At 34.7% G+C, this 14,273-nt stretch overlaps 1 protein-coding gene across 1 annotated transcript; it reads left to right on the forward strand.

Annotated features, from left to right (window-relative positions):
- The first annotated feature begins 3,249 nt into the window (after positions 1–3,249).
- LOC118047928 (serine/threonine-protein kinase VPS15) lies at positions 3,250–13,286 on the forward strand. Its single transcript, XM_035057375.2, has 11 exons — positions 3,250–3,731; positions 3,801–3,923; positions 4,018–4,063; positions 4,130–4,290; positions 4,504–4,583; positions 5,186–5,291; positions 5,671–5,847; positions 5,934–9,083; positions 9,965–10,209; positions 10,314–10,413; positions 12,946–13,286. The coding sequence occupies exons 1-11, from the start codon at positions 3,459–3,461 to the stop codon at positions 13,120–13,122; spliced, it is 4,638 nt and encodes a 1,545-aa protein (XP_034913266.1). The 5' UTR covers positions 3,250–3,458; the 3' UTR covers positions 13,123–13,286.
- Positions 13,287–14,273: the final 987 nt, after the last annotated feature.

Genomic DNA, 14,273 nt, shown 5'->3' on the forward strand with positions numbered 1-14,273 from the left:
CCTCGGACTTCAATGTTAGGTTTTGTTTCCGCCCTCCCACGTGCGAAACGAATGGACTTGGGCTGGGCCAAACACATTTTGAGACCCGGCCTGACCCGGTTCGGGCCAATTAAATGGCCCATTAAACAAGAAATTGAAATCATTCATTCTATGGGATTTTTTGTTCCTCTCTAGGTATCTGCCACCACAAGTTTCTCTTTTCTGGCGCCAGAAGCACAACTTTCAATCCAGCATCTTTTCTTTCTTTCTTTCTCAATTCTCTCCTCCTTTTCAATCTAGCCTTGCTCATTGTAATTTCCTTTGTCTGTTATGTGACAACAATTTCAATAGAAGTTTTCTCCAGTTTTTTTTTAATATATAATTCATCTTCATTTCAATTTACTTTTGTAGAGTTTATTGTTTTAACTTCATGTTTTACCTTATCTTATTTCCATGTCTTTTTAAAGCTTTTGATTTATCTAATAATATCTTATCTATCATAAAATTTAACATTTTGTTTTTAGTTTTGCTAGCTCCCTTTATCGTAACACCCCGTTATATTTAATGCAACTTTATATTTTTCATTAATTATATACATGTAAAAAATGGTATAATATATATATATATATATATATATATTGACAGGGCATCCTATATATAGGAGCCCTATCTAAAATTTTACTCCACATTAATATTTGTAAACACAATAATAATAACTCAAATAACATTCAACTATCACAACTAATATCCAGATAACCTCTGGCATATCATTCAAATAATTTCATCACTTACAATTATTCATTATATTACACATTTTTTTCTACAAAAATTAGCACTTTTAACCAAAATAAAAATACCCTCAAACTCATACTAAGAATCTCAAATAACTTAGCCAAGTTTTAGCTAATAAGCTCAATAAGAAATCAACATTTTTGATAGAGTTGTTCTTCTTCAACATATGTAAGCAATGACACTATTGTGAATGATATTTCTAATAATATATATATATATATATATATATATATATATATATATATAGATGCATTGTGTTGTGTTCGAATTATTTTAAAAATTTGAGTTTATTTTAAATCGTGATTATATTCAGTTTAGGATAACTAGACACTTGACCTAACTTATTGGATTCGAATTTACAAGTGAAAAATGTTAATTTTAAATGTTATTAATTAACATTTGCACACATATGAATCATTCATGAGCATCTTATATAACTATGATAATTAATTAACGCAACATTATATTAGCAATGTGTTAAAAGTAAAGTCAAAATTTAATGGAATAACTTATTTTCTAATATTTTTTTAAAATCACTTCTTGATTTCAAGAAAATAACAACTTCATTATCAGCTAAACAATGTAAACTAACCTTTTAAAGATACCAACTTTTCTTGTACGGAGCAAACATTTGTATATATTTTGTCATCTATATATAAAATTATCTCATAATAAGAGTTAAATGAGAGTTTGACACATAACTTTTCTCATTTTATATAATCTGAAATAATATTGTCAAGGCATAAAGTAGTAATACCATCCTTTTTCTTTGTTAGAGTAAAACCACCTATTTTTAGACAAAATCACCTAAACATACCGAGCAGAAAAAACTAGATCGATTGCTCGCGCTTTATGGAGAATTGGAAAAAAAATTTACAACGCAAAAAAATTACTTGTGTTGTTATTATATTTTAAAGAAAAAAACTCATGACTCGATATCATAAAAAAAAAAACTAATAATAATAATAATTGTTATTCCTCAGGAATTAAAACATAAAATGTTGAAATCATGAAAAAAAATAAATTAAAAAAATATTAAAAAATAAAACACCAGCAAAACCAAGTGAGATTGTCAAAACCAATGAGAAGGATCATGCTAACATGATAACAAAATAGAAGGCAAAACAGAAAATAATAAGTTTAATTAAAAAAAAAAATTAAAGGACAAAATAAAAACATATATAAAAAAAAAGCAACTTCAAAAGAAACCTAGGCTATCTGGATAAACAAAGATCATTTTTTTTAAAACAAATATTTTCAAAAGATATAATCAAGAAAGAAAATGATATTAACTCGTGTAAACTTTTTAAACTCATGACCCCAAACATTGACTAAACTGGAAGCATCCATCTAGAAAAGCAGTTATTTTTAAACTTGGCTTGACCAAACACTTTGACCCATGATCTGGCTAAGCTTCAAAAAAAATTGAGGGAGAATTGATCAAGTGTAAAACTATCAAAAACCTCGATTGGGCTATGATTTGGTTAGCCCGAGGAAAATTGGGTCAAAACCCATTGACTATTTTTCTTTTCAAAATAGTATCATTTTGAATTTTTTTATAAAACAAAAGGATTAGGTTGGATTAGGTTAACTCGAGTCAACCCGCTTGACCCATGACTCGATTATTGTCCGAGATTGACTCTTGGATAGGGCTTATAAAAAATGAAAAAAACTTAGAAGACAAATTTCAATAATTAAAATGTTGAATGATGCAATTAAAAATAAAATAAAAGATAAAGAAATAGCAATTAAAAAAATAAATGACCTCATTAGCAAATTAAAATAAAATTGAGGAGACAAACAAAAATCTTGAATTGAAGTCTAAACATGAAAAACAAAAATTCAAAGTAACAAATGAATCTAGATTTTTTTTAAAAAAATAAAAAATACCAATTTCCAATGCACTCAATGATGATAGATGAATTTTTAAAAAACAATAAAAAATAACTAAAACCAACTTGATCCAACCTTTAAATTTTTTTAATATGGATCATGAGACTGAATTACAATATAAAAGTCAAATTTGAAAAAATAACAATGTAAAACTCATAACCAACCAAAATAATTAGGGATGAACTTGAAAAAACAAGTAAAAAAAAAAGAAGAGATTTAAAAAATATAGATTTGAAAAGAACAATTTAAAAAATGTAGAATTAGAAAGAAAGAGTACTAAATTTGACACAAAAATAAAATAAAATAAAATAAATTTATAAAGAGTGAAATTGAAAAAAAAATCAATTTAGAAAAGGATAAAAACAACTAAAAATAACAATAAAAAAATAATGATCATATTTTATATAAAAATAAAATATTAATGGATAAAATTAAAAAAAAAATCAATTAAATAAAAAATTTAAAATTAATTACATCACAATTAAAAAAAAATTAATAACCAAATTTAATATAAAAATTAAATATGAAAAGGTAAAATTAAAAAAAAATTGATAAAAGATGCAACATCAGATACACTTCAGATCGTTTAGCTTTGGTTGGAGTTGCGTGTATTATTTAGATCAGAGAATATTATAGGAATACTTTAATTTATAGTTTATCTCTCTCTCTCTCTCTCTCTCTCGCCTCTTTCGGGTTCGGGAAAATTGTAAAAGCAAAACGATCTCAGAAGAAGACCTAATGGTGAAATTAAATTAGAATAGATTTAAAATAAAAAAGAAAAGAAAAAGGAAAGCATGGGAAACAAAATCGCGCGGACGACGCAGGCATCGGCATCAGAGTACTACCTGCACGACTTGCCGTCATCGTATAATTTGGTACTGAAGGAGGTGCTAGGTCGAGGCAGGTTCTTCAAGTCTATACTGTGCAAGCACGATGAGGGATTAGTTCTGGTCAAGGTTTATTTCAAGCGTGGTGATAACATTGATCTCACCGACTACCACCGCCGTCTCATCAACATCAAGGATACCTTCCGTGCTCTTGACCATCATCACGTCTGGCCATTCCAGGTCTGCAATTTTGACTACTAAATCGATACGATGATTTGGGTTTTGATGCTGATGTTGTTGATGTTGCAGTTTTTTCAAGAAACAGATAAAGCAGCCTATCTTTTGAGGCAATACTTCTTCAATAATCTTCATGATCGATTGAGTACTCGTCCTTTCCTCAGTCTCGTTGAAAAGAAGTGGTTGGCATTTCAGGTCTTCCTTTGTTTCCTTCACTTTCTTAACAATAAAATAATTAATTAAAATACAGCTGTTCTGGGCTCTTATTTTTATACATATTCCATTGCAGTTGCTTCTTGCGGTGAAACAGTGTCATGACAAGGGCATTTGTCATGGTGAGTGCAGTTAGCTTTTAGTTTCTACCGAGGTTCGCATCTTCTGATACTCTTTGTCAATGGCAGGTGATATCAAATGCGAGAATGTGCTGGTTACTTCCTGGAACTGGCTTTATCTTGCTGACTTCGCCTCATTTAAACCAACTTACATCCCTTATGATGATCCTTCGGATTTCTCGTTCTTCTTTGACACGGGAGGAAGAAGGCTCTGTTATCTTGCACCCGAGGTTTTGTTTTGTCCCAACAGATCTTTGATCCTAATGCTCATCATCTGCATTGGTCTCACTTCTGTTTTCCCCTCTATTCTGTATACTAGCTGCTTGTTTATTGATCATCAAGGCACTCAAGAATCATATGGTTCTAAACTGTTTCCAGTTTTCCTTTATTGTTCAGTGCTGTTATCATGCAATATATTATACTTACTCATCCTCAAATTTCAGAGATTTTATGAGCATGGAGGCGAGGTGCAAGTTGCTCAAGATGCACCCCTGTTGCCGTCCATGGACATATTTGCTGTAGGGTGAGCTTGCTAAGTATATTAGTATCTCTGTCTTCCATGATGCTAGCTTGCGAAGTATATTACTATCTCTATCTTCCATGATGCTTTCACTTCACAATTCTTGCCAAACTTCATTTTCATATCCCCACCATGTGCAAACTTTTTTCTGTAATAGTTAATGCACAATGAAATTGTTAGTTATGCAGGGTAATCTACATGATTTTGTGCTGCGGTTTCTTTTCATTGTTTAGCATAATCCAAATGCAAAATCGCCCTCCCTCCTTTTCTTGACAGTACCAACTGCGTCATTGTTTTGAGGTTGGGGGAAGAGGGTTGCGACTGCCCTATCGCTAACAGCCTCTGGATATAAGAGAAAAAAAGAAAAGAAACAAGGTTTCTTTTTCTCTTATGTTTTGTTTTTGGGATTGGTATACAGGTCAAATTTCTTGTGACCTGATATTTTTAACAATGCAGAATCAAGTAAAGTGACTTCTGGTTGGGGTATCACTTTTGGGTTGCATGGATCTGATATAAAACTGATCAAATTTTGTAGTTGAAGTCCTGGTTTTATATGCTTTATTTCGTGTTGCAACAATTATCTGATTCATCATGTTTCTGTTTAGGTGTGTAATTGCGGAACTTTTTCTTGAGGGTCAGCAACTGTTTGAACTCTCCCAGCTCCTTGCTTATCGTAGAGGACAATATGATCCTAGCCAATATCTTGAAAAGGTCCTTCTCTCTCTGTTTCTTTTCATCTCCCCCTCAGTTTGTCTAGTTCATTACAGTAGTCTCAATATATTTGTGCATAAATCAGTTTTTACCCACCAAGAGAAGAATAAGAGAGGTGGGTTTATCATTTGTGAAGCATTCATTTTTATTTGGGGTTTTTACGCTATTTTGAATACTTAGTCTTCCCATGATATTTCACTCTTTGTCTCTCATATCCTTAAAACTTCATTTTTAACCTCCCATTTCACTCTGCTTTTCTTAAGCCAAAGCCTGTAGTGTTTTAGAACTTTATTAAATCACTATGGTGAAACTTGGATAAAGCTCGACCATCCTTAACTATCGCTCTTATGGTGGATAAATCTATGCTCTGGATGTGCAGATCCCAGATTCTGGAATCCGCAAGATGATACTTCATATGATCCAGTTGGAGCCTGAGGCACGTCTTTCTGCTGAAAGCTACCTACAAGATTATGCAGCTGTTGTGTTTCCAAGCTACTTCTCACCCTTTCTGCATAATTTTTACTGCTGCTGGAATCCACTTCATTCTGACATGAGGGTAGGATATTTTGATATAGCACATAAAACTTGTCCTTGTTGCAGCTCATATATACACACATTGAGGCTCTTTTATCTGTACTGTAGGTTGCAATATGCCAGAGTGTTTTCCATGAGATACTTAAGCAAATGATGGGAAACAGGACAAGTGAGGTGGCTGGCACCAGACGAGACATGTTTGCAAATAGCTTGAATGGAAAACTATCAGAAGAGATGGTTGAAAAACAAAACTTGGACTCGACAAGTCATTGGAGAAACAGAGAGAGAATAGAAAATGGTTTAACTTGTCAACAGTACAATCTTCTTGGAGATATCAATAGCCTGCTTGGGGACGTAAAACAAAGCAGTGGGTATTATAGTGCGAAATTGATGCCTGATAGTGCACCTGGTTCTGAATTTTGCCAGGATCTCAAGCAATGCAGCACCAAATCTCCTGATGAGCTTCTTCAAACTATCTCAAATGCATTTAGGAGAAATGATCATCCATTTCTGAAAAAAATTACAATGGATGATTTGAGTTCATTGATGTCTGAGTATGACAGTCAATCAGATACCTTTGGTGTGCCTTTTTTACCGTTACCTGAAGATAGCATGAAATGTGAAGGCATGGTTCTGATTGCCTCTCTGCTATGCTCTTGCATACGTAATGTCAAGTTGCCACATTTGAGGAGAGGAGCTATACTTTTATTGAAGTCTTGTTCATTATATATTGATGATGAAGATCGCCTACAGCGTGTGCTGCCATATGTTATTGCAATGCTTTCGGATCCAGCAGCAATAGTGCGTTCTGCTGCCTTGGAAACCTTGTGTGACATTCTGCCTTTAGTTCGTGATTTTCCTCCTAGTGATGCAAAGATTTTCCCTGAGTATATTCTTCCAATGCTTTCCATGCTTCCTGATGATCCAGAGGAAAGTGTGAGAATATGTTATGCCAGCAATATAGCGAAGCTGGCTTTAACTGCTTATGGGTTCTTGATTCATTCAATAAGCTTGAGCAAGGCAGGTGTTCTTGATGAAATGAGTTCACCACAGAATTCGATGGCATCATTTATTGAAAGACCTGGGCAGCTGCAGAGAGTAAATAATGATGCGCAGTTGTCACAGCTGAGGAAATCAATTGCTGAGGTTGTTCAGGAACTTGTCATGGGTCCAAAACAAACTCCAAATATCAGGAGAGCACTCCTTCAGGACATTGGCAATCTGTGCTGCTTCTTTGGCCACAGACAAAGCAATGACTTTCTGTTACCAATCCTTCCTGCATTTCTCAATGATCGAGATGAGCAACTAAGGGCATTATTCTATAGCAAGATTGTATATGTCTGCTTCTTTGTGGGCCAAAGAAGTGTGGAAGAATATCTTTTACCTTACATTGATCAAGCTTTAAGTGATCAAACTGAGGTTGTCATTGTAAATGCATTAGACTGCTTGGCAATTTTGTGTAAACGCGGCTTCCTACGGAAGCGGGTACTGCTTGAAATGATAGAGCGCGCCTTTCGATTGTTATGCTATCCTAGTCAATGGGTTAGAAGGTCAGCTGTCTCTTTCATTGCTGCCAGCAGTGAGAGTTTAGGAGCAGTAGATTCATATGTTTTCCTAGCACCAGTTATACGCCCGTTCCTTTGCAGACATCCAGCTTCTCTAGCTTCAGAGAAGTCTCTACTTTTATGTTTGGTTCCTCCGGTTTCAAGACAGGTGTTTTACCACGACTTAGAAAATGCCCGGAGTTCAGACATGTTAGAGAGACAGAGGAAAATATGGTACAATTCATCAGCCCAGTCAAAACAATGGGAACCTGAGGATTTGCTCAAGGGAGATGATAAGGAACCGAATTCAATGAAGAGTTGGCCTGAAAAGGAACGAAGTCCTGAGGATCAAAATCATGATGCTGATAGATTGGAACAGCCAGAGGATGGTGATGCAAAGTTAATAGCTATGGGCTTTATAGCCAATGCTTCCAGCAAAGTTGACATTCGTGATGCCCTGTGCTCAGAGAAGCTGCAATTCTCAGGTTGTATGTCCCCTCAGTTTAGTGGTGTGAATAGCTTTTTACATGATAAATCCTCAGAAGGCATACCCTTATACTCCTTTAGCATGGACAGGCGAGCAGTAAAATTTCCTCCAGCAACGTCTGATTCTTCATTGCAAATGAATTCCCTTGCAATCAGTTCATCATACATGCCCTGGGTGGATCCAGGAATTAAATCATTTAGTCTGGCTAGTTCTGTTCCTGCACCTAAGCTGGTTTCAGGTTCATTTAGCATTACTAATGGTTCTAAACCGTTTTATAGAGTGGTACATGAACCAGAAAGTAGAGAAAATGAGCAAACATCATTCTTTAATGGTAAATATCAAGATATGGGATTATATGGAACTTCAAAAGGAAGTTCTTTTACAGTGGAAGATGCCCCTCCAACAGATCTAACTGGATTGCCGTTATTTGCACGGACTGCTTCAATTCCTGATTCAGGTTGGAAACCTCGTGGGGTGTTGGTTGCGCACTTGCAGGAGCACCGGTCTGCCATCAATGACATTGCAGTTTCAAGTGATCATAGCGTTTTTGTGAGTGCATCTGATGATTCAACTATCAAGGTGTGGGATTCAAGAAAATTGGAGAAGGACATCTCATTTAGATCAAGGTTAACTTATCACCTGGAGGGGAGTCGAGCGCTATGCACTGTTATGCTTCACAACATAGCTCAAGTTGTTGTTGGAGCATGTGATGGCACAATTCATATGTTTTCTGTTGAACACATGTCCAGAGGCCTTGGTAATGTTGTTGAGAAGTATTCAGGGATTGCTGATATAAAAAAGAAGGATATCAAGGAAGGTGCCATTCTTAGTCTTTTGAACTACACCAGTGATAACAGTGATGGCCAGAGTGTTATGTACAGCACCCAAAATTGTGGGATCCATCTCTGGGATATCAGGGCCAATTCAAACGCCTGGACATTAAAAGCAGTTCCTGAGGAAGGCTACATATCGTCTCTGGTTACAGGTCCTTGTGGAAACTGGTTCGTCTCAGGCTCTTCCAGGGGTGTGCTAACACTTTGGGATCTGAGGTTCCTTATCCCTGTAAACTCATGGAAGTATTCTCATGTATGCCCTGTAGAGAAGATGTGCCTCTTTGTTCCTCCTCCAAATGTCACTGTAACCAGCACTGCAAGACCACTCATATATGTTGCTGCAGGGTGTAATGAAGTTTCTCTTTGGAATGCTGAGACTGGGAGCTGCCACCAGGTATGTGCCAATTGTCTTTATTTGTTGCCTTTGATAATCAGATTGGGTGGCATAGAATAGGATAATGCACAATAGCCTTGGCTCTTGTCTAGGTGTTACATTATGAGCTTTAGTTACACAGACTACATGAGCAAAAAAGGGCTTTACAAAAAGCAACATTTCATATATTAACATCTTGTGTTTTGATAGATGAAAAATTTGGTACGGACTGTGTGTTAGTAGAAAACTGAGTTTTGAAGGGTTTGCATATCACTGATATCGTGTACATGCTAATTTGTTAAGGATTTGCTCTGGTCTCACACTTCAATATTTAAATGTCCATTATTTCTGCTCTAATTTGAACACTGGAATGGAATTATTGCCGTGTAATCTAAAACTTGACAATGCATGATGCCTCTTGCTGTGACACTTGCTACAAATTGAAGTTTTTGTGCAGTGGGTGACCCATGGATAATTGAAAAGGCAATCTAATACCATACTCTCGCACACACACAATATGTTAGGCCTATTTTTTGTTTTATATTGGTAATTATTGTAAGAACTTAAATTACATGGGGTATGGCCTGTTGCAGATACACAGCTACATTAAATAATCTTTTTAGTAATAACCACCCAAAGGTTGTACTTAAGATTTTATATTATGAAAGAGATGCAATTGATTATGAATTTCGAGGATGAATATTGTGTTATATCTCCAAATGCTATGTGCTACATTTTGCTCGAAATGATGTTTTCCAAGTGTTAGATGATATAAGAATGTCTTGTACTACTTGTAGCTGCATAAAAATTCTTTTTCGATCGAGTTTCTTTTAATTTTTACTGTTACCCTATCCTTTTCTACATTGTTAATTTTACACGGCATTGTTAAACTTCTCTTCCAGGTCATGAGGGTTGCAAATTATGACAATGAAGAAATGTCTGATATACCATGGGCCTTGGCCAGGCCATCCAGTAAGACAAATCTAAAACTAGATATGAGGCGGAATGTCAAACCAAAGTACAGAGTTGAGGAGCTTAATGAACCACCTCCGCGTTTTCCTGGTATTCGTGCGATGCTTCCCTTACCAGGTGGTGATTTGTTGACTGGGGGAACTGATTTGAAGATACGTAGATGGGACCATTTCAGGTTGTCTTCTGTATTTTTTCTTTGTAGTCTGTCTTCTCCTTTTAAAATCACTTCACATCTCACGACAACAATGGATTTAACTGTCTGATTTTTTGTTATTGTAGCCCTGACCGAAGCTATTGTATTTCTGGGCCAAATTTAAATGGAGCTGGGAATGATAATCCGTATGAAACAAGGTCGAGTTTTGGAGTGCAAATTGTACAGGTATGCATCTTACCTGATTCCTTGAGTTCATAAATGTTAATTTTTATTTTTACTTGAAAGGTATATTCTATGGACTTAAAAGGGTATTTTCCTCAATTCATAATAATTCTATCACGTGTTGCGTGTGCGGCCTTTAATTTTAATAGAAATAATTGCCAGAGAGGTATATTAGAGACTAGGAACCAGCTAAATTTTTATAGAAAAGTATGATTGATAAATGGTGTGCTATATTAGAGTATCTTGATAGGTTTCCCTGTTTTTAATCCTTCTCTGATATTCTGCTGCATTGCTTTCTTTTCTCCTCTTCTGTTGATTTAGTATGATCTTGCCTTTGGACTTGCTGAAATTGGTGGTTATAAAATATTTCTTTCGGAAATAGTTGAAGAATGTTGTCTATAATTAATAGCTGGGAAAATCATACCAGAGCTCTGTTGCTATGTGCTGACAAGAAGTCCATTATTTTGGTAGATACAATTGTGCTGAATTGGAAACTCTTGTTGCTTGCTTTAGTTGTTATCTTTTGTTGCTCAATGCTAATCAAATTTTTATGTGGTCTTCTATACCTTTCTAGTTTCATAGTTTTAATATTCTTTTGACCTTGTATAACTTGCATTGATGGCTTCCTGATTAGGTAATAGCTATAACAGAACTATGATTACTGCAGTCTGTATTGCATGCACGAACACCATGAAACTCACATGAAAGATTGCGAAATCACTGATCATACTAATAAAAATTCAGACTTCCTTTCATGTTTTACTCTTTTCTCCCCCCCCCTCAATTTGTTGCATTTTGAAAGTGGTTTTGTCCAATCCTGAACATAGCATGCAGTACCATTCTATATGAAGTAGCAATTCATAATGTCATATCTCTTTAATGCATAACTCCTCGACTTAGTATTTTAGATTGATACCTCTTATTGTGTTTTATCATTTCTTCTTGATCCATAGATTATATTGCGCATTATTTTTATCTAGATATGCTAATCTCAAATTCATTCTCTCAATCTCGTACAACTTCAATAGAGGTGGTTAAAAACACTATTCTTCTCCATCCATGGATTCTAGTGGACACTATTACTATCAAGATATGATAATCCCAAAATCATTTTGTCAATCACAAACAACATTAATAGTGGTGGTTATAAACACCATTCGATATGGAATGGGTGGAGGGTCCAAAAACTTGAATGATAAGATCATCTTGTATGCCAAGATCCAGCGAGTTTTCATAATCAGTACAATGAACATAACAAAACCAACCTGCATAAAAAATGATTGATTATTGAAAATAAGTACAAGATTCTTTGACGTCCCAATTGGAATACTAATTGCTCCAAAGAGATTATATTAGCTACAAGAGTGAAGACTGAAGAGTGAAAAGATAAATGCCATTTAATTTCTTCAATTCACTTGTTCTGATCATATTATCTAAAAGACTTTGGTTTTACTGTAAATTCATGAAACAACCAGATAACATTTCTTAATGAGTATTAAAGATTCTAAGTATCCTAAATGGGCTTGCTTAAAACAACATAGTTTTGAAGGTTTAATGGGCCTTCTTGTCAATAACACATCCTATTTGTTGATTAAATAACCCAGAAGAGATAATGTGCATATATTGGCTGACACGTGTGTTTAATGAGTCTGAGTTGACGCATCATTTTTTTTGTGTGATTCTAAATAGGTGTAATTTTGGCCCCTGCCAACATGTTTGGTGAATTTTGAGATGTAATGAATGAATTGTTAAGTTTACCTGCGATTTTAAGTTTTAACAGCATGGTCATCAACCAATTGAATTTCTATTTTAATTTACCAGTAAAGGCTGCCCCTTTTGTTCTTAAAACACCATATAGGATTTTATTTGAAAATTATGTACGCAGCAATCTTGGAAGCACTTAAAACAATGATCAAACAAATTGTACAATGAATTTATAAGAATAGCTAAACATTTTTCTTCTGATCACTGCTTTATGTTTTGCAATTTAATAAGCAAGTTTCAGATATTTTGTTCCCATGCTGGCTTTTATTGCATTTTCAATGAATGTAGTAATGCATTCTCTTCCTTTCCTCCACTTGTTTATCCTTTGCAATTTAATATGCCAGTTCTGATGATTTTGGATTTTGTTTCAGTGATATGTGTGTGTGTGTGAGAGAGAGAGGGAGAGAGCCTAGCTATGTATCATTGTTATGTGCGCCAAAGTCTCTGTTTATATAAATATGGAGTGTTGGATTTTTCATCAATAGCAAGTTATTTAACTTGAAGAAAAAAGAATGTAGTTTTGTATTTCATTATGAACCAGAAAATTAGGGTGTCACCCAGTTAATTTGATTGGATCACGGATGATATTTCAAATAATGTTTCCTTCTGGATATCATCTTGGTTAAATGACAGCAATTTGAGGCAAATGATAGTTTTTTCTGTTCACTTTCTTTTGATCTTTTCATTATGCAATCACATAATTTTCAAATTTTCAATGTACAGAATATTGGGTTCTTAATGCTAAAATTGCTTGACTTTCCTTGCAAACAGGAGACAAAAAGACGACATTTAACACCCAAGTTGACAGCGAAGCAAGTTCTTGCAGCTGCAGCTACTGATTCTGCTGGTTGCCACCGAGATTCCATCCTCTCATTGGCTTCTGTCAAGTTGAACCAGAGACTTCTGATTTCAAGTAGCAGAGATGGGGCTATCAAGGTTTGGAAGTAAATAAAGTACGCATACAAGGTTATTTTCGTACATATAATGCTAGTTCAAATTGTACATAGAATATTAAGATAGGAAAAAGAGGTTAAATTATAATCTGGTGTTGAATTTAATGTCCAACCATGGGCATATATTCTCTCTTCTTGCTTGCTCTTTCATTTTTCAAATTGTGCTCTTCTAAGCTTGTAGGAATTCTAGATGATATGTATTGTTAACCTGTTTACTACTCTCGGGTAGTTTAACTCTATACCCATATGTAAGGGGACATAAAATACCCCTATCTATCATCATCCACTTCAAATCAAATTCAATAAACTAGTCTATCAAATGAAAATCTTACTCCTCCAAAGTCCTCTTCCTCTCATCTTACTCTCTGAACGAGATCTTCATCTCCATATTTTCTCTTCATTTCTTTTCTATCTCTTGGTTTTATATAATGCTATTGAAAATTAAGAATTTATGGAACTCATATTTTTTATTTACACCATTCTCGTTCTTTCTTTCTCTGTCTCTCTATTTTGTGTTTGTAAATTTCTCTCTATCAAAATTCAATCTAAAGATTTTCCTTATCCAAATTTCCCTGCATATTCTCCCTTTTGCTTATTTAAATCTTCTAACATACAGTCTATATCTAACCTTTTCACATCTCTGTAACTTGGGCCAAGAATCAAAGTATATCATAAATCCCAATTACATGGGTAGTGAGAATAGTTTTTGTTTCCATGGACAACATGCATAGAAATATCAATGCTAGACATAAAATCAAGGAATTTCTATCTTAATTACATGAGCAATGGAAATGGTGGGATGGGGGCCGGCAACTCATGGTTGCATCAGTTTTCTTGTTCTTATATTGCGAAGACACACACTAAAAATTTGCATAGTAGGCGAGAATTTAGTTCAAACTTGAAAGCCCAATGGTGTTTGTGGAGAAAGTTGGTTGCATCTTATGATTGAGGAAGAAAAATGAAAGAACTCTTGTAATTACTGATTTGCTTCTTTTAAAGGACACAGTGGAACTAAAAGACAAATGTATTTCTATGTCCATTAAAAATGGGCAGAATGTACAGTGTTTTTGCATAATGTCCTGTTCTCTGTAAACCTATGCATGCCCCACGGTGTCTACTGGATATTCCAACCATCAAAATAATCTT

The sequence above is a fragment of the Populus alba genome, chromosome 6, assembly GCF_005239225.2.
Source record: "Populus alba chromosome 6, ASM523922v2, whole genome shotgun sequence".
Classification (NCBI taxonomy): Eukaryota; Viridiplantae; Streptophyta; class Magnoliopsida; order Malpighiales; family Salicaceae; genus Populus; species Populus alba.